Raw genomic sequence first — 25,734 nt, 5'->3', positions numbered from 1 at the left:
ATAAACCTCCGACGGGAATCGAGCCCGATCCGTCAGATTGGTGGGCGCTTATCGTAACCACTACACCAGTGCTTTTCAACCTTTTTGAGCTCCATTCGCACTTTTTTTGTAAAATAAATTTCATTCGCACAAACTAATCGATAATTGTTATACATAAAGAAGATGAAGATAGGCCTACTTAACAACATTTTGTTCAGATGTGCAACAAATTTACTACTAAGTAGCTTAAGCTATTAAGTGTCTCATTAAACGGCAACTTTTTTCGATCGTTTTGCTTTCAACTATTTCACTAAAACCCTTCTCGGCCAAACAATGTTGTTGGGAATTTGTACAAGAACGTCTACTAGTGCTTGGATGACCAGGTCTTATAATCTGTTCTGCACTCCTATCCAAAATACAGCGTATTTTTCGCGAGTGAAAAATGCTTGCTGGCAAAAATCGTTTTTGAGAGCTGACACAGAGGTCCCGCGAGGCTCCAGTTTGTCGAAAGGATGGAAAACCCCCATGTGTGTGTTGAGGCTTTTGCCTTACGTCTTTGGAACATAAGGTGCAAAACGATCAAGGCACATCAGAGCTCGCTACCTCATGATACGTTGCTCCACCTTCTGTCTCGCGAGTTCACGAGAAGAGCAAATAACTCACGATATTGTGTGTTTTACTCATTAGCTCAATCTAACTTGAAAATTCATAAGAGTTTAATATCGGTAAAGTTGCTTTTAGACTACCACCAAAATTTGAGTTTTTGTGGCATCTAGCGACCCGTGCCTCACCCATGAAAAGGAATTCATTTTTAATATTACAGTTGTATGCTACGATTTACGGGCATGAGTGACATATAGAACGCGTACACAACAGCTCTACAAAACATGTATGACGCACGCGATTTCGAATTAGAGCGAATTAAATTCCTCTGCGTATCGCAGTTGTACTTCTGTCTACTCAGATTGCAATAACGGGACTATTCTGTGTCGACAACGGACCATATCCAATCCATTGCGAAAGGTTTGGCCATCTAGCATCGGTCATTTATTGACTGAGGTTTTGTCGCAGCTTATGCTTTTGGCACCGCCTTTTACCAGCGGTTTGTTCGCCAAAACTTTACGTCTTCATGTGTCCAGACGCAGAAGGGGTTAGCCTCGAAATGAATGAATATCATATGTCTGAGTTCGCTTGTTGCTCACCCCTACATTAGTTCATCCCAACGGTCTTCGACCATGTTTTCCAGGAAAAACAGTCGGACAAATCTTATCATGAATTCTCATTCTCTGCGTGTCTCGCTTTTTGGCTACAGTACCCAACACAGTGACCTTGGATATGTAAAAACTATCGCAGGATATTTTGCAATAAATTCAATAAATATTACATACATATTAACAGATAGCATCGTGTCGACCCAAAATTATACCCTTTGCGGTCCATACTTTAATAACCTTTGCAGCGGGAAAAATTTGCGTTACAGTAACTTGCAAATGTGTGTCTGTATAATGATGGTATTTACTACTATCCTCGTGACTCGCGCTTATCGAACAGTTATTACGAATATATGATGATTGTTTAGCGAAAGAGAGTAGAAAGTCAATTTGACGTCATTTTTCCAGTATGTCGCAGGCTCAGACGGGCTGATATACTGTATGTCTGGCACTATAGAGATTGTAGAGATCTCTATACTGCCACTATACCAGCTTCCAAACCAGACGTTTGGTTACGTAATAATTATAGTGCGGGAATATTAATTCACTACGGCTTGTGAGAGCTACGATTAGTGGTGCGTCGTATTAAGTTTTACAATTCCGTCGCAACTACAAAAGTTACGCTGACCTTAAATTTACCATAAGATTTATTTGAATTGTTTCACGTCAGAAAAGTTAACAGTTAACCACGATTTTCATTCGCACTTGATCCGGATTTTCGTTCGCACCATTCGCACCACCTTCGTCATTCGCACTTAATCCGGATTTTCATTCGCACTATTCGCACCACCTTCGTCATTCGCACTGCAATTTTTTTCATTCGCACAAGTGCGAACCGTCACACAGGTTGAAAAGCACTGCACTACACTATCTCCCCTGCCACCGGTAATACAACGTTTAGGAAAAGGCTGAATCGGATCATATAATCATGGGAATTATGCTCATTTCTATTGAAGATCCAACTTTTGGGCGAGAGGATCATCGACTGCCTATACGCTGGATTGATCAATCCACGAATTGGCCGTAAATCCATGATACTCTACTTTCTAGATCTCTCATTTTCTCCGTATAGTACGAATCCCCGGTTTACAGATATGTGTCAAATTTCTGATGCTTCCTTGTATACCTTTTCGTAATGTTGAATAGTAAATGAACCCGAATATTTTCGGCTGACACTCGTCGGGGGTAATCTTCAGCAACTGGAAATTTTCGTACTGATTAATGATATATACATAATATATATACATGATATTCATTTATGTCATTGTACTGACGTACAATCGGGTCAATTTTACGAAATGTATTTGATCATATAGCACCATCAAGCGGTAGGTTATAAGTGGGTACTGTTCATGTAGCTGAACTGAACAAGGTTGTCGACTTCTCCGCTCGAGTTTTCGCTGAAACGCTTCAGCTCTGCAAGCCGCCAATGAACTGTCCATATATTGTTGCTTCATAAATTGATTTAATCATGAATCTCTCAGTACTTGCCTATTTAGTCTAGGTAAGTTTTTTCACATCCCTCCAACACAAGTTTGGTTACTCCGGCACCAGCGGATTACTACAGTTTTTTTTCACTTCTGAGCCATACTTGGTCAGACTGGATTATCTATTACCTTTATTTAATATCGAAAGCAAACTCCTTACCTCAACTTTCGATATCTAGACGGTTCCTCAGTAATCTTTGAATATTCGCGCCTTCATCATGAACACGGGGAACACAGTTTCGAAATGGTAATGTAGGTAGATAAGCGTTCACAACTGCACTACAAGTAGGCTATACTGTTTACCTACATACATGGGTGTTTGGCAGCTCCGTTCTAGGGTTCGCAAAATAACGATAGTGGCAGTAGGCCTAGGTATGTGGACGTTTTCGGAAATACTGTCGATTTTACTGCCCTGAACTGAATTTCAACTTTCTCCTACTACCACGGTGGCCGCACGAAGGAAATTCAGCATAAAACTTCGTTGAACCAAAACAGGGATATCTAGAAATCCCTGCACCAAAATTACACACCCGATTCTCGAATATTTTTTCTAGAAATACCACTTCACTCCGTACCCGACGCAACCACAAATCTTGCTTAGACCCGGGCAAGCAGGTCGCGTGCTACGAAGACTTGACCAGTTGACTAATAATACTGTTAACGAATTGCGGTCACTGTTGGTCGAAAATATACTTGAATTGTAACAGTAGGCTGCTATAGGATATACTATAGTGTTACCATAGTTTGGAAATCTCAAGAGGACACTTTTTCAAAATTTTCAGACTTACAATAGGCTACAGGACTAAAATCCGGAAAAATGGTAAATTTTGGTTGGTTTGGGTTTGCGGTGACAAAAAAAGTCAGTTTTCCGACTCGGCTCCTGAAATTCACACTTTTGTAGAATTCTACGTTGGTTGACTTTCCGGCTCAGCTCCCGAAATAGCCGCCAGAGCGTTACTCCAGTTCTGATCTACTGTATCTCGGTCGAATTTTACCAAATATTTATTCAAAAATTTATTCCCAAAATTCGGAATCCGAATAAATCCAGTCAATATATCATGATAATTTTTCACATTTCAGTAGATAAAAACAGCTAGAATCCCACTTTCAACGCAAATTCATAACCTGGATGCAGTCCGGATACGTTCAAAAACGATGACATCCTGCTCCTGCTCCTGAACCGGATCGTGGTCACCTCCTCACAATAGACGAAGGAAGGAAGGCGAAAATCGATAAGATTTCCAATTTGCATTATATCATCGTGTGGTCGCGTTGAAGAACTTTTCACGAAACTTTTGTGTTAGCCTGAACTTTTTCAAGTGTTCGCTTGATTCCTATACGCTACCAAACGTTTATACACAGGCGGGGAGTTTCAAATCGCGTAAGTAGGGTTCTGGTTAAAATCATTTTGCCCTTGATTAAAATCGACTTTAATCGATTAATTAAATCAAATCATGATTTTTTACTCATAATAACAACAACACGAACAAAAGAAAATGGGATGAGTGACGACGATGTCAATCCAGCCATCAAGATGATGAAGGATATCGCTCAAACTTTAATAGTGTGGGGCTGTGAATCAACATCCAGATAGCTGAAAACGTTTAACCTATGTGATAATGATGGGTCGCCAGAATCACTACTGATCTGTTCTAGTAGCCAGAAAACATGTTGAGTCAAATCAGGACCATCCATTATAGTTGCATCTTCATCTTGATCGATGGTGTGGTTCCTGCCAGCAAACTGGATCAGAGATTAGGGAATCTTTCGAATTCGGTAGAGAATCCGGATTGCGCTTAGTTTGCAGTATCCCACCAGTGCCTTGGAAATACCAGCAGCATGTCACAGACAACTAACTAGTATCCACAGCAAAACGCTAGCATATTATTGACTATAGCTCGATCTTCGCTCTTTTCCCGTCTATCTGTCAAACAGCTGAACTATACCGGTGCCGAGATACTATCTCCGGTTTAGATAAAATGCACATGATTGTCCGATAATAAACCACATTCACGCCTCCCGTCCGAAAATTTGAAAAAACCAAAATAATCAATAAAATCAAAAATCAACGAAAAAAACCTGATTTAAACCAGCCTGATTTTAAACCAGAACCCTACGCGCTACGCGTAAGACGTGGTAGCCTGGTGGCATTTAGCATGAGATTGCCCTTCAGCGCAAACTGTTCAGAATTGGCCCCAACCGAACTCTCTCGTTCTGCCCTATCGCTGCATCGCAAATTTACCGCTTCATAATCTACCAGAAGTGACTTCGCGATAGACATGTACTGCAACAATGCTGTACGGTCAACAACCGTACAATCCTATATTTGCATACAGCATACCCCTTGCACCACAAGAACCCTGATCAAGAGGAGGCACGACTCTAGATACGTCGCTGAACTCTGGCGTAAGAGCCACGCCACAACCAATGGCCGCTACAGACTTTCGCACGGTACAGCACAAGACAACCGCCCGAAACAACGCCCTAACGGTACTTTCCGTATACTATATATTTGAATAACAAAAGGCTTAAAAGAGGAAAAGTATAGTTGTAACACATGATCACGAAAAACGATAAAACATTGGCTAAGTCACCGTTTCAGTAACCATCTAAAATTCTACCGGACACGCCGTCCAATCCGAGTCGAAACGTCACAATAAATCAACGAATCAAAACGCTCCAACCACATCAATACGCGAGGGCAAGGCAAAACTGAAACGAATAGACATCAAACGGGGATTCACCTCTCAACACAGGGCACGGGGCAAGATACCTGGCGGATGCGGATCGCGCACGCGATCGCATGTTACACGGAGATAAATACGATTTGTCAAGTCGATAACATCATTCAAAGCAATAGATAGAAACGAAGACGCTGTACAGTTCTCTATTAGTTGCCGCACGCTGACGTAAAACGATTAGCCAACGGCTACACGATCCCGCTGCGGGTTCACGGATTTAGCTTTCCGTTCGTGTAGCGTTATGTAAACGCATAGATTTTGGATAGCCCGCGTGTACGCGGCGATAAAATAACAAAAATGCGGCCCCCGCGTCGTGTCATGAATATTGAATGAGAAAAATCGATGGATAAGATCGGCAACGAGACGAAAAATGAAGGTATTCGCGTATTCGGCGCGAAATGATACCAGATACGCGCCACGACACAAGCGTCCTACACACGCGGGCGGAGAAAACTTTAAAATGGATTGCACGGAACTACATAGTTTCTCGACGGCGAAGCATTCGTTCGCGGACACGGTAACGCACGTAATTGCAATAATTATACTATAGATAACTAACCTACGGAGGTTAGTTATCTATAATTATACGCGCCGCGCGGTCGCCAGCTGTTACGTCACAAACTCGCACCGCCGCAGTCGTCCGGTTCTAAACGGCTCGAATGAGTATTACCGCAGTCTCATACAATATAGGCAGATGTGGTCAATGATGCTACTATACTGGCAGCAACTCCTACATTTCTACATAATTACGAGTAGTAGTAGCGATGTAAGAGACGTGGCAAAGCTACTTCGAGTGCAAGTTGGAAATGAAAGGTGTGTAGAGCAACCGAGCGAGTAGTTTGTAAAAGTCGAGGGCTAGTTTTGGTCGAGGGTTAGTTTTGGCACGCAATCGGTGGCGGTTACTTTTGGAATTGTAAGGTGCATCTTCGCGACTAACACAAAAAGACTGATGACCGTACAAACTGAGTACAATCTTCGAAAATAGTGCAATAGTTGGCGCGGCTTGTCAGTTTTTACCACGATCCCACAGAGAAAAGCGACGCAAACTTATCCAGCAACCCAACTTCCGCTTTTCAAAGTCAAAAGCGAAAAAAAGATATCAATATTAGTATAAAAGAACTTTCAGTAGGAGTCTACTCACAAGGTTCTTATGACGCAAACTCATCTCAAAACCATGTTCTGCTTTTTAAAATTTTGAGCATAAACATAAATAATTTGCCTAAAAAACTGTTCAAGTGAAATTGGAAGCAGCATAAAAATATAACTACTATAAGTAGTCCAATTAGACAAATCCTACTCGAATACTCTGAAAAAGCAGTATTTCGTAAACCAACCACCTCTGCATACAAGACACGGTCGTCATCATTCGAACCGAGACCCGGTGACGACAAAGCCGGCAACACAGCCACGGCACCAACGAACGAGACAAAACCTTTTATGGCAAGGGCGAATAAAAACAAAAGACGGCTTCGAGCGATAGCATGATAAAAATTCCGCAAACACCGATCCGCAAATCGAAACATCGTCCGTAACGACGCAGACAAAAAACACCACGCAATACAAAACACGCCACGGCCTGCGGAAACCGGCCCGGCACACGCGTCCGGCCGACATCACCGACGAAGCGGGCGCGTCCCGAGCGCCCGAGGCTCTACGGTCCCGGGGGGTGGCAGAAGTCCTTCGGCGGTCCACGCGATCATCTCGACTTCCGCACGGACGGGGCTTTCTCTCGACGCGTCGACTGTGCGGGGGATGGAAGATAGAATGATAGAGAGGAATGACAGAGCACGAGTACAGGCCGGGGGTGCGAAAAAAAGCAAGCGTAAAAAAAGGGGAGCACGACGAAATTTTTCAAAGGAATTCGATCGGATTAAAAGGGAGAAAAATAATGTGACGAGCACAACGCACGAAACACACCGCAAGTCGGTTTTGTCATGGAAAACGCGACGCACGCCAGAGATGAGCACGGATTTTGATTTGAAATAAAATAGATGATTTTGATGGATATGGAATCATTTTGAAGTTACTCATTTCCAATTTCCGTGCGAGTTCCAAACAAATTGCAGTTGCTACTGGATTTGGACTTGAGAATTTTGAGAACAGCTGCAAAACTTCAATACACAGTTGAATAGCATATTCACCAGCGCTAGCAAAGCATTCAAGAGAGCTTTGTATAATGTATATCAAACAGTCGTATCACCAAACATGACGCCACAGACATAACAATTCGAATAATCGCGGCGATCAGATGACATGGTACCATATTATTTACAAATTTGGATATGCATGTGAATATAAATCTGTGAAAATATTGATTGTGCTCATTTCTGGCGCACGCCAGATAGGCAGGCCTCAAACTCAATCGGCACCGCCACTAGATTGCTAAAATATCGGCAATTCCACTTGCATAGCGCTACCGGATGCATGCATCGGTCGAAATTTGTACTCATGCAGTCGAGAAAGAGGATTTCTCTACGCGATTAATTGTCATGCGAGCCCGTAAAGTTTAGTGAGCTACTGTCGTCTCTGCCTCGGTCTCTGTGCGTTCGGGGCGTCGGCTCCGCGACCTCAACAGGTCGACGCGCGGCTTCGCGCGCCGGTCCGATTCTGCGAGATGATAAACGTCATGATTCCCCGCCGCAGCACGACTGCAGGAACAGGCCACAAGAGATAAGAGTGAGAGAGAGTGGTTAAACGAGACGCACGCGTCACACCAGACATCGGTTAGAGAGCACAGAATCGTAGCAAAGAGGGGGAAGGAAAAAGAAAACAAAAAAAGTGTTACCGGTACATGAATAACTAACTACCGTGTGTACTAAGTAGGATGATCATGAATTTGACTCCCAAACTACATCAAAACCAGACTAGTCAGCATTACTCACAATGAAACCAACTAAGTTGCTTACAGAGGTGATCGCAGTAGTAACCGTTGCTACTCAACGCAAAAGTAGCAGTGACGCCGTAAATTTCTACACAATTACAAGTACAATGACCAGCTTCAAGGAAACATCAAAACTGCTCCGGGTGGAAATAGAAAACAAAGGTCGGATCGAGTAGTCGGACAACCAGAAAACTTTCGGATTTACCAAATTAGATCAGAATTAGAACTACTGAATTACGATTGAAATTGAATTCAATTCCCAATTTGAAAGAAGCAAAAATCTTGTTTCGTTCGCATCAAACCAGAGTTCGTTCCCACAAGCATAAAAATGGCAGGTGTCTGCTTGGCTCCTGAGACATTTTCATGAAGACCAGAAGTTATTAGGTTACTGGCATTTCGCTCTAATAAGACAACTAGAATTATCTAGTCCGAGTCTGGACAGGCCGCATGCATTTATTAGCAGTTAATCGGAAGACGATGTCCTTCAAATTTCACAATGTGTTTTAGAATGACGCAAAACAACCAATGAGACCGCTATTAGGCACAATCCAAAAAAAATTTCAGTTATCATGGCACAGGGACTATTTTGCGTAGTTGGCGTGACAATTTCATAGAATGTGAATTCTAAAGAGTATGTAGTTTGTCCTAAAAACCGTTTTAAGTTGATGTAGTCCAAAAACATAGCCACTACCACAATTATACAAAATTTACATGAGTGCGCCAAAAATGTACAGGTGCTTTGTTACTGACCACCTCTGGTCGCTTTTAATCAACACCATCGCCTAGGAATTACGCCATGCAAGCTACGGAACACAGAATTATCCGGCCATTGCGATGACAAATCGCACACAAACCAGCAAGACAGCCACAAAACTAACGCGTGTTAATGCATTCACAAAAACCAGTCACACACGACGATGACTAGATATCCGACAGACACTAAACAGCCACCTTGGCTTTCGGGGCACATGCGCCACACCGCAAGCCACGCACGACAGCCGCTAAAGTCTCAAAACCCGTTTTTTTCTGCACACACAGTTAGACAAACTTCGTCGCGCAAACATGCATGCCTGTTCCGGTACCTAGTCGTTGGGAAAGTATTTTCTGGTCCCCGCATTCAACAGCCTTCCTTCACATTGACCAGGCTACCGCGCTTGTCGGAGCACTGCGCCGTGGCGCTGGCAGCAGCAGCGCCGCCAGCATCCTTCTGAATTCACAGACGCCGAATGACTTTATCACATTTATCAAACAACAGCGGACCGTTATAGATGATAGAATAGCAGACTCGTACAAATTACTGTATTTTTAAAATGAGCAACTAAAACTAGAACTAAAACAACTGAATAGATTCAATTTCAAAGTAACTCATTAATTTGTAGTTCAACAGAATCGGATCAACATTTTACATGAACCGAGAACGAACATGAAATCGGACAGGATTCGATCCACAAATCCCACCCCTGGCTACGTCACTGATAGCAGTGATGGTACTGATGACTCTGAACAAGTAATGGCTGCTAGAATATCACACAAAAAGACAACGATATCGTGATTCACGCCAAATGTCGACACATGTTTTCAAGATGTTCTACTTTTCAATGTGAAACAGAGCCTACTTTTTAAAATCAGCAACTACAACTACTCAAACATGAGTAGTTTGTTGTAGGTCAGCTAACTGGATGGGTAGCTTGCACAAGTCTGTAGCGACGTAGCGTAGGCAAAGATCCAGAGCCCTATCCAATTGATTTCAGATGGTAGTAGCCTACTACAATGACGCGGTTTCCATGATTGGTAGGCACCTTACAACTGACGATACTGCACACACCAATCATAGCACATCTCAAAAAGGGGAGTGTTTGTGAACTTCACAATGCAAACACAGTACACTCCCAACAGCCAAAAACATCCGAAACATACAAACTCAACACAGCACCATGCACACAGAGTCTGTATACGTGTCAATCTTTAGCATGAGCGATATGGTCAGAATTAACGGGGTTGATTTACAAGCCAGGGGCCGGTTGAGGTCAAATTCTACAGCATGACAAATGGCGCTGCCAGTCAGCATTGCACGAGCAAAACAACCACACATATTCAAAGCCCTAAAGCACAAGACCAAGACTTGAATGTGTGCTACCCGAGTCTTTTTATGGGATTGCACATATTGGCAATTTGTCCGACAATATCACAAGTATTCACACTAGAGCCGGGAGATTCCGTCTGGGTTTTGATGGATAAGCGTTTCCTGTTATTGCCACATAACGCAAGGGGATGATCACAGTCGAAAAGTATCCACACAAAATAAGCATGCCGAAAAACACACACACGCTAGCGGGACCAACCTGTCTGCTGAATAATCGACCGAAAAATCCCTTCTTGCTGGGATGATGTTGCTGATCGTAGGGTATTAAATCGGTCGTCGGAGTGTTACCAGGGCCCCAAACGTTTAGGTTCTCATACACATTGGTCTCCTGCATCTGAAAATATACGTCGGTCGACTTCGTCAAAACGGGCGTACTTTGCGGTAAGGGTACTGCATTATCATTAGCGAATTTCCTGCCATAATTGGATGCTGCGGTATAAATGTGTTCCTGTCGGATATAATCGATTCCACTGTATGTTTTCGAGCGGCAAGGTAATAGACCATTATTCTAGCACACGGTGATGAGGTTAACTAATGACATCATTCCGAAAGATAAAACGCGACAGCGCTAGGTTTGGGATTCAACCGCTGGTTATTTATTTAATAAGACCTGGATGGGACAAAAAATTAAAAAACTATGACCACATTGCACCTTGTCCAGCGGCATAGCCTATGCACATCATGCACTCATAGCATACATATTCACAGATCGTGTGCATATATATCACAAGTCGGTGTATATGTCGCAAAAACGAAGGACAAAAATATATAATGCCCCATTCCTAATCACAAAACATTCCATGGGTGCTGGCAATAAAGCAGCAGTACAGAAGATTGGTGCGAGATTCAATCCGGGGCACCTATGGGAATTGATATAATATCGAGCATGCGAAAGGTGTTTATGAATTATTCACCATTTACACAAAGACCGGCTTATTTGGGCGTTAAAAGCTACTTAGTCTGCCGATTTACAAATTATATATTCGCGCGTGCGGAGCGTCCAATTACACCGCTTTTGATTTCACATCACAACAGATGGGCACAACTATACAAACGCACATAGCAAACGACACAAATATCCGAATTCTTCCTGAAAATCACGGAGCGTGAAATCGGGGTAATTGAAAAGACAGCCAGATACCCGTGACGTCATACGCGAATGTATTATTGATGGAGCGTTGCCGATATTGGGTTGACAAAGCGTTGGGAGCAGATCATAGCAGTCATACGATGTGAAAGATTTGTTGAAAGATTCATTATAATCTGATGCATTATTAAAAAGAGGCCGTCCGTGATTATAACTGCAGTCCGCGCTCACGGCGGTTGAACGAGACGAGACAATAAAGTTCTGTTTTTGGTCACCAGGCGGAAAAATATAGTACGAACAAAAGCCTTGTATTGTACTTCATTGATAAAAGGAATCCATTTGCAGCGAGCTTCAAACCGACGGTTTCACTAAGCAAATAACCACGAGATAGTGTCAAAATTTGTGATTTGCAAAGCAATTTCTCTCTAAGGTGCATTTGCCACAATCATTCGGTACAAACACAAATTTAATCGGAGCACTTGCGAACTGGTGACAGTAAACACCTAAACGTCTGTTCAACAGCCTATTAAACTCTGGTTTGCCTAACCGATGTCATTACAAACAAAGTTACATATTAGCGCAAGCACCTGTCAGTGTCATCAAATCACAGAACACGTAAGGATCAATTTGCAATATGATGGCAGACAAATAACGCTAACAAATCGTCTAATAAACGAAAACAACTATTCCATTACCTTCGTCTCAAATAATGATTTCACAGAAGTACTCCAATAACCAGTCAAATCGAGCAAGGACCATACACGAAGTGCTCAGAAGCAGGGAAAACATAAATGCAGATGCAGCTACTACAGCAATTTGAGAACAAAGGTCATGCAGGAGAAATACGTACAAATTAATGTCAAATGTTGAAGCCAAGCCAACGAATACGCTACTATAGAAAAATGTTATAGAAGATTTTCAAATTTATGACTAAAAACTTTGAAAGCGATACACTCGGATACATCCAATCAATTACCAGGAAGATTCATTTTTATTTAGTTAAACCATAGAAAAATGGTGTAAAAACATTCCTAGCTCATAATATCCGACGCGGCAAAGTGCAATAATAATGACAGTGCAATACCTCTCTTTGCCATGGTATCGACACCGAGCCGGTCGCAAACTTCCTATAAAAGTCATTGTCCTTCTGCTCGATGGTGACCCCTTTCACTGTCGAGAATTGCTCTATGTCCAAGACGTCCTTTGCATAAACCGCACGTGGCTGTCAGACACGAGACATACACATTAAACGCCACAAAAGCAACATTTCAAAAGCAGCTACTCACGTCTGGCTTAAAAGGGACCTCGGTAAAAGGCGGATTGCCAAACGGCTCGGCGCCAGCTTCCAGCCTTTTGAAATTGATATCGCGAAAAAACGGATGACTCTTCACGTCTTCGGCGCAGCTCGTGTTCCTACAGCCCAAACGTTCGGCGGGGTCCTTTTTCAAAAGCTGCGGACGAACAGTAAGAACGGTTCAAGGACACGGGAAGCCAGAGCAAGCGCTCGCGAATACAACCATGGAACAAATCGACCGCGCCTGCTCCCAGAACTTGTCCGTGTAGTTCTCGGTGTCTTCCTTGACCCGCCGGTCCACCTCCTCACGTTTCACTTTCTCTTTACGTTGGCGGAACGGCGATTGGCCGCATATCATTTCAAAGATGATGCAACCGAGACCCCACCAGTCGGGGCTCATTTCATATTTTTCGTTCTTGACCACTTCGGGAGCTTGAGCAATCAAAACGAGACGTCAGACACTGAATCAGCGATAATCACACAAACCACTGGATTTCCAAAATGCGCAACCAGAACTAGGACTACTCGCTTTTCAAAACTTGCTACAAGAACTAGCACTAAAGACCTTCAAAAGTCCTAAACTACCAGCTAGATTAAATTCCTAAATAGCTTGTTAATTTTTCATTGGATCAGAATCTGCTTGCCGCACGAGTTGATTGCGAAAGGGGGGTTTTTATCCCAAAAACCCACCCCCTGGCTAAGGTACAGCCCACGAGCTAGCAATGGCTGCAAGAACATGACACAATAAAACAACCGTTCACGCCGACAAATCTTTTTAGTTGATCGTTAATTACATTTTTTCAAAATCCACACGAGCTCAACATGAAACGAAGAGGGGTATCAATCCCCATACCCTGACCACGCCACTGTTAGCAGCGATGACTCTGAGCTAGCAATAGCACAACAGAACGCCGGTGTCACGATTCATGCCAAATGGCGACACACGTTTTCCAGTATTTTCAAATGCTAAGCTACAAGTAAAACCACTCCATAAACCCTCAGTCAGTTGACGATCGATACGGTAAAACGTGTCCGACAACGGGCCGACCGCCGCAATAATCAATACCTTAAGTCAACTGCATCGATTCGCGAATAAATGAAACAAGGAAAATCCCGAACACCCCAATTTGTCATACCGAACGGACTCGATACGGACACGCGATTCGTGTTGAATCAACGTACGTTCAAGAATATCCATGCCGTCGTGACATATACGATCCTAATCTAATCACTTGCGGACACCAGAACGCAGACGGAATCAATGGGAACATGGAACATAATGGAAGTAGGGCTGAGCAAAATCGGGTATCCGAGGTATCCGAGTAATTCAATTCTGAATCCGGTATTGGGCTAGAAGGTGAGATTGAGTATATCTACAGTATGAATGATGTGGAAAGTTCATATATGTACCTTTCAAACGACCACAAAGAGAATACCGCCCGCTCCACATCACACCAAAGAATATTTGGCATTTATTCGACCATACCAATTTATTTGATCGGTTGATCATGACTTCACAGACATGCTATTTTCACTAACGTAACTTTGTACTGCACATTTCTTACGCTGCAACGCGACCAATCAAGGTGACTTCCACATATGTTAGCAACGTAACTATAATTCTCTTAGCGACAACGGATGGAAGCATTTACGATAATAATTTAACGAAGAACCTTTGCAATAAAAGAAGACAATTAATATAATATATGGAATCGACCTCTACTCCCGTAAGAAAGAATAAGTCTCCGTCAGGCAGATCTTCGAGATAATATTCAGATACACACGAAACAATAATAACAAAAGGTCAACTATTCCAAGAACGAAAACGTGACAACATTTTGCAAAGTGAAAATACCGGCACCGCAAATCAAACATAATCGGGCCGATTTCAAGCGATTACGACACCGACACAAAAATCCCCGTCAATTACGCGCGTTATGTCATTATCGGAAACGGCTCTAATTGTACAAGATGATACCCGACAGTAGCGCGGCCGTGATAATTGCCGTAAATTAGTCAAAACCACCGACAGAACCGTACAAAAGCGCAAAAAAGAAATATTCGCATACCCATATAGCCCACAGTTCCGACCCGTCCGCGGATTTTTTCCCCTTGCGGTATTTTGATGGCGAGACCGAGATCAGAAATACGTATATGGCCTTGAAAGGGAACATGACAGAGTCTGATAATGAGATAATCGACACAAGAATATAACACACTCACCGTTGTCGTCTAAAAGAATATTTTCAGGTTTCAAATCTCTGTCAGATAGAAAAGCATTCGGGTCAGCACAAACGCAAAACCTGCATTACCATGACACCGACCTATAAACAATGCGTTTTTTGTGCAAGTCTTGTAATCCGCAGGTGATTTCGGCGGCGTAGAACACCGTACGTTCCATCAACACGCCGGGATCGCCCATGTTATGAATGTGGAATTTCAAATCGCCGCCGTTCATTATCGTTAAAACGAGGTTGAGCGCGTCTTTGGACTCGTAGGCATAACCGAGGCTCACCTAGACACGCGTTAACATGGTGCGCGCTGCGAGCGGAAAAACTTCACAACAGATTCCGACACTTACCACAAACCTACTGTTGACAGATTCCAAGATCTGTTTTTCGTTCAGTGCCATGGATTCGCCCTTTCTCTTTTTTATCCTTTTCTTTTCCAAACGCTTGCACGCATACATTTTACCCGTACTCCGCACTTGACAAGCGCATACCTGCAGAGAATACGAAAACTTTCCTTAAAGTCGTTCATTTTTTTCATATCGTCCTCAATTTTGCATCACATATTTATTTGAAGAGACTCTCAGAGGTACAGAACTTCAGTATGCAATTGAATAATATCTTCATATTGAAATTAACTTGAATATTTTCGGCGGGGGGGGGGGGGGGGGGAGGGGGAATACCTCGATTATGCAAATTTTCATGATATACAATGTTCTTTATAATACACGGCTAGTTTCTGAAGATAACCCCTGAGGAGTGTCAGCCGGAGTATATTTCAATATGAAAATGAATGCATTATTCAATTGAATATTTATTTGGACAAAAAAACTACAATTCCGCTGGCTGAACCAGTACCAGAAATCATAGTAAATAGTCAGTATGCCATAAATATTTACACATGTTGGTACCATGCAGCACACTTAAACATTAAGTATACAGGGATGAATTGAATGGAATACTAAATCAGACTCTCAAAGGTATCTTGCAGACACTGCTATATAACCGAGACCAGTCAAGAATATCAAAAAATCGTTTGTGGCGTACCGATTAAACAAGATAGAGCTTGACACATTTAAGAACATAAACAAGGTACTTCACGATGAAACACTTTTGTTCCATACTGAATTTTTCATTGACCATTCATGATACATGCCAGACTTGCTCGACAATGGAATGCAACTGTTTGATATCAGGAATCTCCGCACTTAATATGACACAAAGAAGATGAAATTGCAGGCCTTGACAGAGGGAACCAGCAACCAAATCGATGAAAAGAAAATTAAAAGTTCCAACCAGGACAATGGCAAAAAGGAAATGAATCAAGATGCAGAGCGATCAAGTATACTTTATGGAGGATGACAGTAAATCATGGAAGATATCGGATCTAATAATTGCAATGACCTTGACCTACAACCACAGTATTAGAATTACATTACATCTTAATGGGATTAAAAACCCTGCAGATCGCAGTCAACTCTATTAAAATGAAACACCTACCTTATTCAACAGGGTTCATTCAATAATTTATGTTGCATATTAAATCAGTTTCAATAGCTTCTTATTTGTCTGTATGTTCACCCGAAGGTCACAACCCAGCCAGTGCATAAGGTAGTCAAACGAAATTCTGTTAACGTTGCCTACTGGAGAGTAGACTAGTAGCAACCGTGAAATTTGTCAATGTCACTAATAAACACTTCAACGTTGTCGAAAGCAATGATCGCAGGATGGAGGAAGGGGCAGGAACCTTTTAAATGTATAACTACACGAATCTTTCATACATTACTTGTGTTTTAGCAAACTATGGCTTCCCGTACTACAATATACACTACCCATTTCAATTGTGACGTTGATAAGCCTAAATGTGGAATAGTGATGACTAAATGCCGTTCTCAGAATGGATATCGAATTTAAATGAAGTAGGAAATACCGAGTCAACACATTCATTAATAGAAATACCTGCTGTGCGAGATTTGAGATAACAGATACATCTAGATAGGGTCAGGTTTTGATATGAATCCATAAATATTTTGCATAGAAAATTGAGGTAACTGGTCATATTACGTGTTTACGGAAGAATCACGATGAGAATGAACGGAGTCAAGTAATTGTCAGAGTTTCATACAAAGTGTTCGATATGTGGATTTAATAACATCGGCCGTAAAGTTCATGTGGTGATTCATGCAAGCAAACAGAAGGATTTCCAAGAAAATATACACCACACAAAAAGACTGCAAGGCAATAATGCAAAGTTGTTAACAAGCGCTGCCAAGCCATGACAACTAGTAATTGTTTACCTCTCCAAAGCCTCCCTTTCCCAAAACTCTGTATTGCCTGAATGTGTTTTTGGTGACGGGTTGCCTGAACGAAACATAATCACAGATCAGGCGACTTACAGATGCCGAGTACATATTCGAAAGCATATGGTGGGCTGCAAAACGCAAGTAATTTCCTGTTGAAACGTTCACAATGACACGGCTGTGATGCGGTTACTAGCTGATCGCGTCACGACCGGAATGCGTCAATCAATGCCGACTGACCTCTCAAGGAATTTCCACTGCAGAAAACGCGAAAAATACATGCTTTGTAAAAATTCAGAGAAAGGCTCCCCGCTGAGGTAGTTTGAAATCGCTCTGAAAATGGTAAATTTAGTTTTAAATATAACTTCTATAAATGGAAAATATCGATTCACAAAAGCTTTGCGACAATGGACGCCTATATACTGTGTACAAGTACAGCCTGTTACATGACTGTGCTCAGAAATTATTCATATATTGACTCATATAGCAAGTTTATAGCATTGAGACGACAGGAAAACTCCTTGTGCAGCACTAAAGAGTTCTACATTACTGGGTAGAAAAATTTGGAAGTAAGGAAGCAAACAACAAACCCCCACTATCAGATCAACACACCAATGCGCTTTACAATTTATATAGAGAGACAAAAGATTGCGCATGGTCATCTACAAAACAACTCCTAACATTGTTTCAATAGAAAGAGGAAAAACTCATGCACCGTGCTACACCCCAGCAATGCAACTGCCAATAATGCAGTCACATGAAAACTTGAAGTACACTGCGTAGCGCAGATTTGTCCACACCGGTGTAATTGGTGTCAAATACATCACGAAAGATGTAAATCTAGTAATCAGCTAACATACCACACTGCAGTTCGAGCATTTATTAAATAGGGTAAAAATGCAAAAAGCATGATGGTATGACGATAACAATGTCGTCAAGTCAAAATCACAGCTATCAAAGGCTTAGTATGATTATTCATCACAGGCAAAGAAAAGAGGCTCTAATGTGTGCAAATATTTCCAATATCGCATTGGCAATTCATTGCCTCGAAAAAATGTAATTGACGCATGTACCTATTACACGTACAGAACATAATCACAGGCAACGCATAAAATTACACACCTTACAGCTAAGACACATATTGATCTGACTAGCTGTTGGCAGAGTTGCCTTTGACGGTATTGATCACATGCAGTAAAAAATAGCCTGCTCACAGGTGGAAGCGATGATCAGAGACAGCTTTAAAGGTCAATACACCACAAGGGAATGGCGCACCCATTAAATCACACATTTCCCAAGCATATTTAATTTCATACAGATTCGGGATGATTGATTTCAGCTTGCGAGCTGGAACCGTAAAAAAATACCATCTACAAAAACGCCCATTGAAATTTGATATTTCAAACGGTATTTGCACTGAAACAATTCTCATGACACGCTAGACAGATTTTTGTCTGCCAGGCTTGCCATAGATCAATGTTATGCAATATTCATGAGATGAGTATTCAAGTAGTCTATCATACATACGCCAATAAGCGTGATGATGAGGCTTTCAAGATCAAAATACCATTTTAAAATACCATTCACAAGCAAAACATGTCATTAAAACAAAATTGCCTTTATTTTTTATGACAGATCCATTTAAAGTCGCCGACCAAATTACACAATATTCCATAAAAATATTTCCCGGCTTCGGATCATATAATTGACTTACAAATTATCACAGAATAAGATATAATGGCATACACAAAGCAGGTATCAAGACGAAAATACTCTGTAATCTAGAATGAGGCTGCTTGATTGGTACAGGTAAGCGATATTTGACACCATTCCTTCTGAAAAGCGACTTTCATTACTCGCTGTGACCTGGTGGGCTACCGGATAGTGAAGGAAGTTATAATCAAACCTATTGCGACTTCGGCAAACAAACGACCGCAGGTCTTGGTGGTGTGGATCGATCGTTATCGTAGCTACCACACCGAATTTGTCCACAAACAGGCCTAAGTGCCAAATTCTATGGCTTCCTCAAGAGAATGCAATTTTGTCGGGAATCGGTCACGAATTACTAATCAACGTGTTGTTATTAAGAGTAAATATGGTGCTGGTACCGAAATTTGTTGGGTTGGTACCGAAGGATGTTGATATATCTTAAACTTCGTTATGCTGTGAATATGTCTCCTTCAATTTTGGTTCATTATAATTGGGCTATTACTCGACCGTTGGACAGACGACGCGCTTCGCAAGGCTTTATGCTGCACACAGGATCCTAACGTTGTTTTGGCCTAGAATTTATTTGTTCTTACAGATCGTAGTGTGATTGGAGTATTTGGTTGTGTCAAGTTCATTGTGCGATTGGGAATATTACCCGATCTGTTATTTACCAGTTAGCCTGCAACAAAATTACACTCTCATACTGTGCATTGTGTGGGAAAATCAGTTGTCAAACATGCAAATAAAAACTGATATGCACAACCAAAGTCTCAGTGTGATCTATCACATCATAATGCAAATTTAGAAACATTTCAGCATTTTCTCATTCAACGTGAACTACAGCACTGGAACGGAACAGAACAGACATGATTCATGTAGAAAAAGGAACCGCTGATACTCACTGCGAGCATTCCGCAAATATATCCTGGTCCAACTCCTCGCCGTCCGCTACGTTCTTAATCCGTTCTTCGCACCTCGCGACCATCTCGTCGCTTATGAATTGTGATAAGGTACCGCTCGCCTGCATAAAAGGTTTCGTTCAAAAGAGGCCGCCTTTTACACGGTAGCGATCGAGGATACCTTGCTTTTTAAAAAACCGTCGAAAACCTTTTGAGCAGCTGACGACCTTTGGTCGTCGAGAGACATTTCATATTCCCTCTAAAGACGAGCGGAAGAGATTGCAAAAACACCATCGGAATAGCGGTGACCCAGCTGCAAACTCACAATTTTTTCTTGAAATTCTATACACGCTTCAAGTTTGGTTTTAGTGGAGCAAAAGTCACGGAACTGCTGTGCTCCTATCGGCTGTTGCTCGCAGATGCTGGTGTAGTCTTTTTCTGCGGAAAACCTCAAATTAATTTCGATATCTGCAGATCCGAAAACATTGATGCACAATAATAAACCTTCGAAGTTCGAACGTCATCAACAACTCACGGTACACAGCATTGTCACTGTGACAGTAAACATTACAAGTGAAACTCAAACAAGAATTAAATATGTCTTTGAAACCAGATAATTATCACCGCCACAGTTCACACACTACCGGTATGTCTGAATTATTGGTTCCTAATTATGATGATTATTGACGAGCCAGGAACACTTGCTTGCAACACCTTTTTAACCCATATTAAATCAGGTCCAACACCAATTCACTTGATTATTTACAAATTAAGACTCACGAAATACGATGCAAATAAAGGATGAGAATAGTATGCAGACTGCAGAGACAGGATTTACAAAGGCAGTTAGCAAGATCCCAACATGATAGTAGATACGAAAATAGATATACAAACAAATCATCACTTAAAGAACGGCCCATTACCTATGTCATTACGCAATTCTTCGCATTGGCTAATGTGTGGAAATTTCAGCATTTCTTTCCATTTTTTACTTTTCCCTTTTAATTTACTGCCACCGCCTGTTGAGGACAAGAAGCATGTAAGTGCATCCGGTACACAAGTAGGGTAAAATATCCATGCAGAAAAATAAAAACATGTCACATATACATATCACCTTAGCGAAAACAAAAATATAGTACCGCTCATGCACAGTAACCGAGATTATAAATTCGAAAATGATCAATCCAATATGCACTAGTTCAAATGTACCAACATATAATCATCCAAGCTTCATACAAAACAATTATCATGAACAGCTTTGGCAGTAATGGTTAAAAAAAACACGCAGGAACACCGAGAATGCTTCAACACGAAATATGACCCAGGCAGGAGGATGATCGTTTTACGTATCAATTGTAAGAAATAATCGACTAAATTCTGTTGAAACAAAACACAATCGATCTGTTTCAGATTTCATGTGATGAACTCAACAGTTCAATCTGATCATAGAAAAGCGAGTAATACCCCAATTTGCTATTAAGAATACAAAAATCAACATACAATTGCTGCAAAATCCCATCAGCGTGATGGCTGATAAATAGGACCAGACATGACAGAGAGACAGACAAGTCAAGTTGTTCACAATTAGTTACAGTTTCTGTCTTGCACGCCATGAGAGGTAGTGGTGAAATCAAAACATTGATATTATCAACCCATTCCATGCCGAACGCAGAACACAGAATACACGCGAATGAAACTATCACGGTGGATTCATCCATTACCTGAGGACACTGCAATATCGAAGCCACAAAGTAGTAGATCAGATCGTTTTGTAAATATGGAGAATTGCAGGGTGAAGGGACGGCCAAGTTGGATGATATAAGAAAAAGGAAAACATATGAAAGTAGCCATCGAGAAACGTCACATTATTGACACAGCAATAATGGGTGACTAGTCACAGCACAAAACTATGAAATTACATCATTTTAAATATCACAATAATGCAAAAAACAAAATGACCACACTGTAAATCGTCGACACCTCCTAAATCAACAAACAAACAAAATCTAGAATCCTACTTCGGGCATGCCGCCCGGTGCTTTGCAGACACAGACATGTTTTCAATTACTCTTCAAATAGACAAACATTACGTCAATATTATAGCGCAGGATTGGCAAGGCCACTCTCTAAACAGTTCCGTCCAATATGCTAATGGTTTAGTCATTTTCTGTTTCAACAGGGAAAACAATCACTTAAGCGTAGGACCAACAATGTGTCATCACCTAGCGCTAACAGCATCTGAATTAGTCCATTGTAATTAGACGAGTTTAGGACGAGGAATTTGTGCCACACTAGGCATTTTTATTCTTTATTGCTTGGTTGCGCGGAGCGATGCTCGATAAATCAGTCAGCTTAAAGCTCGCCAAAGTCTATTACAATACACTATAAGGAGAACCGATGCTACAATCATAAAAATATCATACATATTGAGAAAGGCTATGCCTTTACTAGAGAAATGGTTAAAACTACTGAAGCGAACATCGGACATGGGCTAATATTTGTATAGCAGACCAACAACAGTTGCACCAAAACTAGCAATTCTATTGACGTCACATCACTAAAACAAATATTATAGCGATTGTCAAAGTTTCAAAAAATGGCCACGAGACAACTACAACACTCGATACCATTTGACTCCATTTTGCTGCCGCTAGGAATTTGAAGACCAATGTCTGAAATTCTGCTACATTTACACAATCCCTCAAAATCCTGGACCTGATCCCGCTACTGGCAAGGATCCTGTTCACATTTTGTATGCTATACAAATACCCCAATACACGGGCCACAATCACTATTCAAAGAAACAACAGATAAGATCTCGCACACCACATCAATCCCTAGTTAGATATAATTAAGTAAGAACTAATCCACGATAGCCGCATGGAATTCAATTCCCAATTTTGATATCCCTGTTAAAGTGATAGACTAGTGAACATCTACAGAACAATGCCTGCAAAAACGTTTACATGTTTGCTAGGCTCACAATCCTTACTCGTTGACTTCTGCAAACAAAACTGTGTTCTCATTAGCTAGATGGATTTATCGTACGGTATATATCCTATTCCTTAGATCATCTCTACAGTTGAGAAAAGTGGTGCGATTACTCCAGAACGTTTGCTACACTATGAAAATAGGTACATGACTAATACACAACAGACAATGCTGCAAAACTCGAACCTTGCTAGAACAACCACAATTCTTAAGACTTGTCACTGGACAACGCAAAAACACATTGCGGGTAATAATTAGCTGCACGTTGTTGGTGGCTTGGTGCGTTACATCTATTGCCAAAAGTACAATATGTGAAACATGCAAATGTAAAGGCACAATGCCAAGAGGCAATTCATGTCACATTGCATTAAAAGTATCTTAGAGATACGTGTTCAACAAGTCATCTGTTGGGTGAAACTATTTCAAAAAAATCGAACCCATATATTGCAATGTTCTACTCGAACTACATTGGGTCACTTATTCAATGTGTAACGCGAGGTGGATGCTGTTTGAATCAATGAATTGCTTATCACTGCTGAAAAACCGGTATGCTGTCAATCTGTACTTTTATATTATCTTCTTTTACTTTTCATTCAATGTGCATGCCTGATGCCTCCTGGGTGCCTATCTTTCATTGTATCGCAGTCTTGTGGCGTATTGAAATAATAAAATTGTTAGCAATATTATAAATGAATCTCAAGCATCGGATTTGATCCTACCATGAAATTATATTCATTGACGATAACAACAGAATTGTTTCAGTTTATGATGCCTATCCATCACATGTGAATCTAAATTCTTACCCATCACAGTTAGTTATAAAATCAAGATGAAAAGCAGTAATTGTTTGGACTTTGAACAAGATAATTTGCAATTAGTGCTAATTGTTTGATGTAGTCACCATTACCTAACGTGTGTCATTCGGGTCAAGTGTAGAATACGGCCACCGCGAAAAGTGATCCCCATGACCTTTACCGATCAGTGTTTCACATTAAAACAACGAATGCTTCCCATGAACACGTCAAAATAAATTGTTTTTGCCTGTGTGGAGAGACTGATATTAGGGCTGGCGGGGGGGGGGGGGTTATTACGGTACGGGGATGTTAGGGTTAGCAAGGTGGACATTAGGGTTGGGGGTGGGGGATATTGGGGTTGGGGACGGGGATATTAGGGTTGGGGGAATATTAGGGTTGGGGTAGGGGGGATATTAGGGTTGGCGGAGGGGGATATTAGGGTTAGGTTAGGGGTAATATTAGGGTTGAGGGACGGGGATATTAGGGGTTTATTACGGTACGGGGATGTTAAGGTTAGCAAGGTGGACATTAGGGTTGGGGGTGGGGGATATTGGGGTTGGGGACGGGGATATTAGGGTTGGGGTAGGGGGATATTAGGGTTGGGGTAGGGGGGATATTAGGGTTGGCGGAGGGGGATATTAGGGTTAGGTTAGGGGTAATATTAGGGTTGAGGGACGGGGATATTAGGGGTAATATTAGGGTTGGGGTAGGGGGGTATTAGGGTTAGGTTAGGGGACGGGGATATTAGGGTTGGGTTAGGGGGAATATTAGGGTTGGGTTAGGGGCAGTATTAGGGTTAGGTTAGGGGTAATATTAGGATTGGCGTGACCCCTAACCCTAATATCACCCCTAACCTAGCCCTAATATTACCCCTAACCTAACCCTAATATCCCCTAACCCAGCCCTAATTTCCCCGTCCCCCAACCCTAATTTCCCCGTCCCCCAACCCTAATATTACCCCTAACCTAACCCTAATATCACCCCTAACCTAGCCCTAATATTACCCCTAACCTAACCCTAATATCCCCTAACCCAGCCCTAATTTCCCCGTCCCCCAACCCTAATATGACCCCTAACCTAACCCTAATATTACCCCCAACCTAACCCTAATATCCCCTAACCCAACCCTAATTTCCCCGTCCCCCAACCCTAATATTACCCCTAACCTAACCCTAATATTGCCCCTAACCTAACCCTCATATTCCCCCGAACCTAACCCTAATATTGCCCCTAACCTAACCCTAATATCCCCCCGTCCCCCAACCCTAATATCCGTCTCTACACAGGCAAAAAAAAAATTTGACGTGTTCATGGGAAGCATTTATTGATGTCATGTGAAACACTAAGAGTTTTGAGATGTTCATGTGCAGCATTCATCGGTGATGGTCATAGGGGTCACTTTCTCGAGGTGGCCGTATTCTACACTTGACCCTGTCATTCAACATAAACTCTCACTCGCAAGTCATAATTTATGGTATACCCATTTACAGGTCATGAAGGGACTTTGATCCGTCGATTCAACACATGGCTTACACAATTTCAACTAATTAACTCAACAATAGCTAGCCTCTCGCACGTTTGTGATCATTGCAATTTCTGTTCGGACATCGGGTTCAAAATTCTGCAGACATCGACAAGATAGCATTTACGCAAATATCCAAGAACGCTTTCAACGAAAGAGATACTAACCTTCGCGAGCTTTAATGTAGACCGTATTGGCCACGATGTTCTCCAATTCCATGTCCATCATTTGTACCTTTCGCTACAAACTCCACATCGACAAAAAATCTCCTTCTTAACATTGATTGGTGCACTAATGACTTACTTAATGAGGGACTGTGAGCAGACAGCGATTGAACTACACGCGCATACGAAAAACCCTCAAAAGCTAGAGTACCTGAAGTGCTACAATCGATCGCAACGCAGCTCCGCAGTCGGGGGTGTGGTGAAACGCCGCAATATAGCGATAAGCTGTTAACCGCTGTTTAA

At 41.7% G+C, this 25,734-nt stretch overlaps 1 protein-coding gene across 7 annotated transcripts; it reads right to left on the bottom strand.

Moving 5' to 3' along the window:
• Positions 1 to 5,162: 5,162 nt before the first annotated feature.
• LOC145454033 (G protein-coupled receptor kinase 6-like) lies at positions 5,163 to 25,675 on the bottom strand. Of its 7 annotated transcripts, none has more exons than XM_080332007.1 (19): positions 25,435 to 25,675; positions 21,682 to 21,690; positions 20,884 to 20,979; positions 20,286 to 20,398; positions 20,142 to 20,219; positions 19,964 to 20,082; positions 17,592 to 17,684; positions 17,349 to 17,412; positions 15,405 to 15,545; positions 15,148 to 15,338; positions 15,047 to 15,084; positions 14,893 to 14,982; positions 13,047 to 13,255; positions 12,816 to 12,980; positions 12,614 to 12,751; positions 10,642 to 10,776; positions 9,382 to 9,506; positions 6,007 to 8,066; positions 5,163 to 5,962 (listed from the first exon to the last, which is right to left on the bottom strand). In XM_080332007.1, the coding sequence occupies exons 1-17, from the start codon at positions 25,493 to 25,495 to the stop codon at positions 9,417 to 9,419; spliced, it is 1,830 nt and encodes a 609-aa protein (XP_080188133.1). In that variant the 5' UTR covers positions 25,496 to 25,675; the 3' UTR covers positions 5,163 to 5,962; positions 6,007 to 8,066; positions 9,382 to 9,416. The 7 variants fall into 7 exon arrangements, with proteins under 7 accessions (XP_080188133.1, XP_080188134.1, XP_080188135.1 ...); XM_080332008.1 differs by having other exon boundaries at positions 6,007 to 8,025; XM_080332009.1 differs by having other exon boundaries at positions 6,007 to 7,159.
• Between the last annotated feature and the right edge of the window lie 59 nt (positions 25,676 to 25,734).

The sequence above is a fragment of the Botryllus schlosseri genome, chromosome 13 (genome assembly GCF_051294905.1).
Source record: "Botryllus schlosseri isolate E-star chromosome 13, Bs_hap1, whole genome shotgun sequence".
NCBI classification, from domain to species: domain Eukaryota; kingdom Metazoa; phylum Chordata; class Ascidiacea; order Stolidobranchia; family Styelidae; genus Botryllus; species Botryllus schlosseri.
This window is presented reverse-complemented; position numbering and strand designations above follow the sequence as displayed.

Excerpts from the sequence above, each read along its gene's own strand:
- LOC145454033 (XM_080332007.1), bottom strand. The coding sequence starts at position 25,495 with ATGATGGACATGGAATTGGAGAACATCGTGGCCAATACGGTCTACATT. Across the intron at positions 17,413-17,591 it reads CAGTGGAAATTCCTTGAGAG|GCAACCCGTCACCAAAAACA; the intron begins GTCAGTCGGCAT and ends TGTTTCGTTCAG. Across the intron at positions 15,085-15,147 it reads AAAAAACGCATTGTTTATAG|AGATTTGAAACCTGAAAATA; the intron begins GTCGGTGTCATG and ends TCTATCTGACAG.